The sequence below is a fragment of the Tympanuchus pallidicinctus genome, unplaced genomic scaffold (genome assembly GCF_026119805.1).
Source record: "Tympanuchus pallidicinctus isolate F22 unplaced genomic scaffold, pur_lepc_1.0 scaffold6, whole genome shotgun sequence".
NCBI lineage: Eukaryota > Metazoa > Chordata > Aves > Galliformes > Phasianidae > Tympanuchus > Tympanuchus pallidicinctus.
This window is the reverse complement of record NW_026294780.1, coordinates 12,191,579-12,200,390: the sequence shown is the minus strand read 5'-3', so window position 1 is coordinate 12,200,390 and position 8,812 is coordinate 12,191,579. Positions and strand designations below refer to the sequence as shown.

The window sequence follows — 8,812 nt, the reverse complement described above, 5'->3', positions numbered from 1 at the left end:
GCAGCGGGCGCCTAAGGGTCGCTCTGTGGAAGGCGGGCGCCCCCAGTCAGCCCGTAGCCGAAGAACCCGCAGTTTGCTATGAAGGCAGAACAGACAGACGCAGCCACGCACGGACTCAGGAGCACCGCCACCTCAGCGCTCCGCCCCACACCCGTCGTTTGCAGCGCGTCGCGAGTCGCGCATGCGCACTTCCAGGCGGCGCGGCACCGCCGCCGCCGCTCCGGCCGCCTAGCGCAAGCAGAGCAGGGGAAGGAAGGGGAGGGCGGGTGCTGTTGCGCTTGCGCGAGCGGTTCCCGGGCAGCCGGGCGGGGGGAGCCGCGGGTGGCGTGCCCGGCTCTGCGTGCCCTGGGCATGGTGAGCAAGGGGCCGCTGCTGCGCCTGCTGACCGCCATCAACCGCAGGAGGATGAAGCTGCTCGTGGGGCTCGCCTGCATCGCCTACGTCGCCTGTGAGTGAGCGGGCGGGCGGGCGAGGAGGGGGCTCCGCTAGGTTTCCCTCTCGCCGCCCCGCGGAAACTTCCGCCGGCCCGGCGGGGCGGCTCGGGGAGAGCGGGCCGCGTTCTGCGGGGTGGTCGTGCCGGTGGGACGGGGTTCGGGTTGTGCCTGTGTACCGAGAGGCACAAAAAGTACTCGGGGAGATGTCAGAATAGCCGCTGAGTGGAATGTTTACGGCGTGCGTTACAGGCGTGAGTCAGATAGACCCTGAGATTTACCGTGCTGCGCTGTGAGCACTCTTCCCATTCGCGTCCCTTTCGCACATTTAGCGTTAGCCTGCTCTTGTTTCAGGCTCGTGTGGATTTTGTGTGGCCTGCACGTCATCAGGCGGGATCGTGGAAGCTCTGTCAGCATCGCTAGGTGCTGTCGGTGCTGCAGGGCGCGTGTAGGTGAGCTCGCCTTGGAGATGGGTGTGTACGAGGGCCCCTCAGGATCCTCCGTGGGCATTTGGCAGGGTTCAGAGGTACAGCTTGGGCATGTCGGAGGAAAAATGGTGTTTCCTACGCCAGAACTGCAAGATAGGAATTCCCTTTGCTGCTTCCCATTAGTGCGTTTGCAAGATCTCATTACTTAGTCGCTGTTGAAATTGTTGAAATCATATACCAGCTCTCACACTTAAGACAGTTTCATAGAATCACGGAGTGGTTTGGGTTACAAGGGACTTCAAATCCCACCCATCCCAACCCCTGCCATGGGCAGGGCTGCCCCCCACCAGCTCAGGCTGCCCAGGGCTCCATCCAACCTGGCCTTGAGCACCTGCAGGGATGGGGCACCACAGCTTCTCTGGGCAGCTGTGCCAGCGCCTCACCACCCCCTCAGTAAAAAAAATTTCCCCAACATCTAACCTAAATCTCCCCTTTTTTAGTTTATTCCCTCTTGTCTTGTCATTACCTACCCATGTAGAAAGTTGATTTCCCTCCTGCTTATAAACTACCTTTTAAGTATTGGAAGGCTGCTCTTGGGTATCCCCTGAGACTTCTCTTCCCCAGTTTGCTCAAGTGACTTAGGGTGCCATGCATAGTAAAGCTGGAATGGCTTAATGATGACTCTTCTGCTTCTGAAATGATTTGATATTTTGCAAAGGGTAAACTTCATATAGAAAGCAAAGCTGTCAGGCATTGAGATTGAGTGGCAATTGGCATGGCTGCTAGAACCTGGCTATTGAATAGACTCTGTGGACATGATGATTTTTGCTGTCTGGGTAAAATCTAGACTTAAGGAAGAGGAAAACTGCTGTATTATTTTTACTGTTTGGGCTGCAGGTTATAGAAATCCTTTCTCTCCTTGTTTCTGGTCATTCTTTGAGTTTGAAAAAATCAGGAGAGGACTGCAGATGGGTGTGGCAAAGGGCAGCTTGAAAAGGGTATCTGGTGGGTGTATGGTTTCTGCACATCTGCCATGTCCAGTTGCTGTACTATTCCATCTTTTCAGTAATAGGGTAGCAGAATCATTTGTTATTGTTCTGGTGTCTCCAAGTAGTATGTTATTTTGGCAGATGTCAGTGATGTAATAGATTATAGAGAGACTATCTTTCATTACCTTTTCTGTGGAAGTGATTATGATTCCATCCCCCTATCCTGATGGTGTACTACTTGCAATATTACTGAATCATCACTGTGCTCTGCATGCTGTCAGATATTGCAAGATTAAAATAGCTTGGAATTTGAGAAAACTGAGCTGCTGGTGTAGGTGTATGTGCTGGCACTTCTTACATTTTCTTTCTCAAGTGCTCTCCAAATGACTAAGTGTTTTCAGGCTGTGCAGCGTCCTTCTGATGAATTTCTGTTTGGTGTCTAGTGCATGGGGAGCCAGAGTTAGAGCACATTGCTTCAGGGAGTGGAATACTTGGAAGAATGTGGAGTTTATGGGGGTTCTTGTTTGTTTGTTTTTATGAACTAGGGTATACAATTTTTTTTTTGTTAGTACCATTTTGTGAGTTTGCATGTGAAAGCATGGGAGAATGTTTGGAGAGTATCTTTTGGAAAAATGTTTTATTTCATAGAAAGCTTCTGCCTTTGAATGTATGTTAAAAATGTCTGAAGAACTTATTTTCTAGAGTCAGTAAACCAGAGGAGGAGCTTATCACAAGCTGTTGACAGACAGAGGCCCTCTTGTTCTCAGCAGTCTTTGGGTGGCTGTCCTGGTAGGTTCACAGCACATAAATGTTGAATGGCTAGGCTGGCTTAGGCATCCTTGTTCCACATCTCCTTTTTCCTACCAGTCCTCCACATACAAGGACTTAAACTGCTGTCCAATGAACCAGCTAAAGGAGGTCTGGTGTAAGATCACTTGGTGAGAAGTCAGCTTCCTTTTTAGGTTGTTTACGATGTAGGTATTCAGACAGTTGTTTTGGTCCAGCTGAGGAGGTGGTGCAGTGGGGAGATGGGGAGCTGTGCTTAGTGTTTGGAGGAACTTGACTGGTTCTACAACTTGGGTCTCATCTAAGGAGCCTTGCTGAGTTTGGTTAAAGTACTGTTGTGATGTGAGGGGTGCAATAAGGCTAATCAAGAATCCAAGGTATAAGATACCTTGGATTCTTATGGACTTGTAACACTTAAAGTAAGAAGAGTCCTTACTTTCAATCTCTGTTTGAATTAGCCATATTTGATGTCTCATTTTTCTAAATGTAATTTGTATTATTTTCAAAAAAATCATTGTTCACTTAAATCTGGTAATACTGTAGCTAATGAACTGTCCAAATCTCTCTGTAGATGATTTTGTCTGTTTGTTTCCAGGATTAACTTAGTTAACTCACTTGCATTGCTGTCTGCGTGGCTGCAGTGTGCTAGATATAATGGGGAGCCGTGATCAAGGTGTTACATCTTTGCTCTGATTTAATCCCCTGCAAGATGCTGCAGATGTCGTAGTTGTCAATGAAAGAAGAGGGACAGACTGTGAAGGTGGACCAGAACAAACCCTTTCAGTAACAGGCTGCACTTGCATCATCTTGGAGCCACTGTGAAACCACAGCTTAAGAACATGAGGTGATTAGAAATGCCAGTGAAATGGATTTAATTGATTTTTGTTGTCCACTGCAAGAGAAATGTAGACATATCATAAACGAGCAGCCAATTTAAGAGGTACTGAAAAAAATATAAGAAGTATCTGGTGCAATATGCACATATTTACTGAATTAAAAAAAAAGGTCTGTCTTTTTGTGGTTCAGTACATCAATAAGTAGATACCTTGAATTCCTTTCCTTTGAGGTTTTAAGTATTCATTCTGCTTTATACAGGCTTACTGAGGTGCTTCAGTGAGACTGTTTTTGTAGAATTGGACCCTTATTGAAGTTGTCGGAAGTAGATTTTGAACGTTGGCTACAAGATTTTACAGACCAGAGTTTGTCCATCTACGTGGCTTGCTTTAATCTTGATGCTGCTGTGAGTAATGTGATGTCTTGGTGTAACAAGGGAGCTGCATGATCTTACTGAAAATAAGGGAAGAGTTCTATTTCTGGTAAAGTAGAACAGTTCTCTTTGCTCATTCGTAGATCAAATAGTTCTCTGGAAGTATGTCAGCTTTGCTCATTTTGTAAGGAAAAAGCGAAGGAATAGTAGGGTGCTGTCATGAGATCCAAGATTAAGACTTTTTTTTCTTTATAAAAGAAATCAAAGAACGGTTGCTAAAGCAACTTAAAACGTCAAAGTAATGTGAGTAAAGTGTGTTTTGTGGTGTAGAGCTTGATGTCTCTGAGCATTGTTAATTTCAGTGATTGCTTTATAATGTTAGCCATTTCTTGGTCAGATTTCCATCAAGTAGGAAGAATGTTGTGTCCCCTTCTCTCAGGATAACAAGGCATGAGAAGCTTAAGCTTCTAGACTTAAATCTTACCAGCCTCTTGCACCTTGTTCAAAATAAGGATTGAAGATTGTAATATATATATAATAAGCTTGTAATTTCACTTTTCATAGCAGAAAAATAGCTGTGAAATTGTTCTTGTCTTACTGATTCAAGCTAGCTGTCTGGAAGTTATTTGGCACTGCTTTTGAGAATAGAAGGAACAGTTCTTCGTTCCCTGTTTGTTTTATGAGACAGCAGGATTGACAGGCCAAGGATGATTCAGGAGTGGTGTGATGTGACATCAGGCTTGCCTGCTTTTTGCACCAACATGCCACAGATTCTCTACCAAAAAAAAAAAAAAAAATCTAAAAAAAAACAAACCCTAAGCATTTGCTTGCTGCCTTTGAACCAGACATTGCTGTGTAGCTCATGAGAGTTTGACTGAGCTCCGGTAGCAGTTTGGAGTTTAAGTCAGGAATAGCTGGCCAGCAAAGCAGGGCTGGAATCATTGTTGTCATTGTTCTTGGTTGTTTTGTGAAATGTTTTTGGTATTTTGTAGAAACTCACTCATACCATAACCAGCATATCTCTGCTTAGGATTTGTCTTTGGCTGTGGCTTGTGCAGGAGGTGGTGCTGTCATTGTTCCACTCTGGAACAGGCACTCATTGAGCTTGCATCTGCTTCCCTCTCTGCATTTTTGCAGAGGAGTGATGTTTCCCTGTCATTTATATTGCCCTTCTTTCTTGAAGGTTGGTTGGCCAAAGCAGAGTTTGAACTGGTGGTTTTCAACTTCAGGTCTTTGGACCCTTGAGAGGGAGATGTGGGGGTTTCTGCATCAGCTTGCTTAAAGGGGTTTGTAAAATGTAATGGGGAGAAGAGAGTGTTTTTCAGCAGCCTCCCAGCATACTACAGTGGCCAGTACAATAACTGAGAAAATCATAGCAGTAAATAGTAATCTGCAGCGTTTAGTAGCTTGACTTGAGTCATGACCCTTTACTTGATCCCTATCTCTGGTCTGAATCTTGCTGTCTCACATGACTGCTCGGGTTCTGGGGTTTGTAAAGTGTGTATCATTGTTATCTGGAGCGTGGAATATTCTCTGCCTCTCTAAGCTTCTTGAAGAATGTATCCCCCATTCTGTGGACCATGTCTGGGGGAGGAAAAAGTGCTTGGGCACTATCTGCTTTAATTTACTCCTCTTTTTAACAACGATGACAAACAAACAAAGAAAAAAATCTAACCCTTTCCTCAGCCGCTATAAATCCTTCTACCTTCACTGTTCTGCATGACAGTTTACAGCTCTGAATGACTTGCATTTATTTCTAACCTGTTGATGCCGATTTCTAATGTTACTGATGAAGTTATCTAATAATTAACCTGGTTACCTTTTGCCAGACTCCTTCAGGTGAGTTGACACAGTGACCCCTACCTTTCCTTCCTTAGACTCCAGAGGCCAGAAAGTTGAAAACCACCGGTTAAAACTATACTTTGATCAGTCAGCCTTCAAGAATGAAAATGAGCTTTGTAACAGAGAAAGGGAAACGCTTCCTGATTGCAGATACTGAGGGAGGAAAGTAGATGTCTTGTTTGCTTGAAACTACCTTCCAAGTTTCTGAAATATATTAAATACCTGTGCATGCATTTATAGTGAATATGTTGGAATTGCATTTAAGTGTATTTCAGGCTTATGTGACACATTCCTAAATCCGCACCTTCTTGGGGAAGAGAGCAATCCCTTATGCTTTCTTTGTTGCTTTGTTTTCTTTGCAAGTTAAAAACAAAACAGTGTTGTGTTAAAGCAGAAGGAGAAACTGTTTCTCAGCAAACTTTGTGCATTTCAGTTGTGTAGATCAGGTCTACCAGAAGATAAATGTCATTTTGTAAGGAGAAAGTTGCTGGATTTTTTTTTTTTTTTTTTTTTTTGAGTGAAAGCTGCTGTTTGAAGAAAGGCTTAAGGATTTTCAGATCTTTCACAGAGTGAAAAGGGCTCACAATGGTGTTAGTAATTTAGACTGCTTAGATTTCATATTGTCAAAATAATTCTGACCTTATTCAAAATACAATTTTGAACTCCAGTTAGGTATAGGTTGAAAGTCTCCCCAGAGAATTCCTACTTTTTGTAGAGAATCAACCTATGTGCAGACCGCTGTTGTTATTTTGAGGCAATAACTTCAAATCTGAGAAGTTAAATGATGTCCAGGCACACTGAAGTGTACAGAGTGATGAAAATGGAGGATCCTGATTGGAACTTCCAAATTGGGTTGAGTTCTTTGGGGTGAAAATCAGATGCATTCTGTTGCTATGTAGTTGCTGTAAGTATCACGTGTTTATGTATGTGGTAGTGAACAATCAGATAGCATTACTTTGCTTGTGGCAAAACGCACGGTAGACAAAAATGATATGCTAAAGATACAGTAAAGAGTTGAAACACTGAACAGAGAACTGAGTGGGAAAAAGAAAAAAGAAGACCTAGAAAGGACTTCCTAGCAATGAAGAACTCTGTTCAGCCTTTAAGCGATGATGTGAGCTGAAATGTTGTAAGCAGTAAATATGCAATAATAGTTAGGTTTCTATCCAGTATGACATCCAGTTAACTGTCCTAAAGAAAAAAAACAACTACCTGTTACTGTATCTGACAGCTGTAGGAGTGTAGCAGTTCAGCGCAGTCTAAGTGTTCCTTTTTGAGAGAAGGCACGAAAGCATTATTCTGACAACTGCTTTTCCTCTGCTGGAAGATGAGTAGCAGTGGAATAGCATACAGTGATGTTGTTAACCATTTTGAAGCCCCATAAAAACAAAAACACTCTATCCTAATGGTCTATGTTACTTCCCATGAGAGGAAATCTGAAGGTTATATCTTCTCTCTTTGGGGCAGGAACTTTAGATCAGCTAGGTCCAACCACCTGCAGGGCTGCCCCCCACCAGCTCAGGCTGCCTAGGGCCCCATCCAGCCTGGCCTTTACCACCTCCAGGAATGGGGCATCACAGCTTCTCATATGTCTACCTGATCCCTACATGCAGGGAAAGTTCCTATCCTCTGCAAAAGTGGGTATCTCCATTTCCCAGCTGCTGGGATTTCAGCTTTCTTCAATGGTGATTTTCCAAGGGCTTCTCATCAGCAGCAAATTACATCCAATATCACCAAGGCCCATTCGTACTACTTATTCTTCACATTCAGAAGAGCAGCTTTCACTTGGCTGCAGGACTGTCAAGTCTCCAGTCTGTACTGAGATGCAATGTTAAAATCTCATTTCCTCCATTAAGAGTTACTTCAAGATTCCCAAGCAGTTGCTATTTCTTCCCTCCCCTTTCCTGTAGCTATTTGCTTTTAGAGCCCACAATATCTTTTTTTCACTTCTCCTTCAGGTGAACTAAATTCTTTTCACCAGCTCCACTGGGAGTTGGACAGGGACCTCCATTAACACCATAGATGATTTTTCTGTAACTTTGGACTACAGTCAAGCTCACATTGTGCAAGGCAGCGCTATTGGGCTTAAATATCAGTGTCAGCCAAAGGCAAAGAGAAGTACTTCTGGAGGAGCCAGAGCATACACTCAAATGTATAAAGGGAGGAAAAAGAAATAGCAATTTCCTGTAGCTTCCTTTATATCACTACATATGTAATTGAGATCTGCAAAATAATATAAGGCTTTTTCTTTCTTAATGGATCTGTAATCAACATTTTGAACTCCCTCTGCTTACTTTTCCATTCTGTCAAGTTTTTCTCTGAGAAGAAAAAACTTGTTTTTAACCAAGAAACCAATGCTGCTGTGTAACCATGGTGAGCCTGATTTAAGAAAGAGGAAAATAAATACATAAATCCTGTTTTTAACATCATAGCATCTCTCTGAAATAGGTTTGTCTGAAGCAATTCGCTCTCAGCCTTCAAAGGCTAAGATTTTGTTCTAGAAGTTCAGGTAACAACTGTATATCAATTCAGAGTGTTCCTTCATGCTGTTTCATATAGCAGAATCTTTTTGTAACAGACATCAGTTTGTTGTCTCCTAATATGAGGGACAGGGGGTGTAAGGAGGGCAGTACAGGGAAAAAAATCCTGTGTTTAGAACTAGATCTGCTTGGGCAAAAGTTCTCATGAAAGTTTCTTTAAGTGCCTTGGAAATGCAAACAACATAGTCATTGTGAGGGAGAATGGTTTTAAAGGAACTGCATTCATTGTTGCTCAGAATGCAGTTGAATCTTCACGGGCATTAGGATCCTGCTTTTTTAAAACATTAATTTTAAAATGCACATGGTGCTGGAACTAATGAAATTGTCTGAAGCAGTCTGAAATGACTGAAATTATCTCTGATCATTTGAGGTTCAATGTTAATTACCGCAGTTCCCTTGTGATAGATGACTTGATATTAATGTCACATTCTTAATCCCAGAGAAGAGGGATCATCCTGGGGTAAAGGCACTGATTTCCTTTGAGATTCTTTACTTTCCTACCTTTAGATTATGATTGTGCTACTCTTCTGGTTCCCCAGCCTATTATGGATGAGCTAATTAAGACATGCAAGGATAGTAAGCTGTGTTC

At 43.2% G+C, this 8,812-nt stretch overlaps 1 protein-coding gene across 3 annotated transcripts in view; it reads left to right on the top strand.

Moving 5' to 3' along the window:
• Positions 1–269: 269 nt before the first annotated feature.
• UXS1 (UDP-glucuronate decarboxylase 1) overlaps positions 270–8,812 on the top strand; it is a 55,829-nt gene continuing 47,286 nt past the window's right edge. For 2 of the 3 annotated variants that reach the window (XM_052705722.1, XM_052705721.1), the window contains exon 1: positions 273–448. In XM_052705722.1, coding sequence (XP_052561682.1) covers positions 352–448 — 97 coding nt within the window. In that variant the 5' untranslated portion in view covers positions 273–351. Of the gene's footprint in view, positions 449–8,812 lie in introns of all 3 variants that reach the window. The other variant, XM_052705723.1, reaches the window with a different exon arrangement.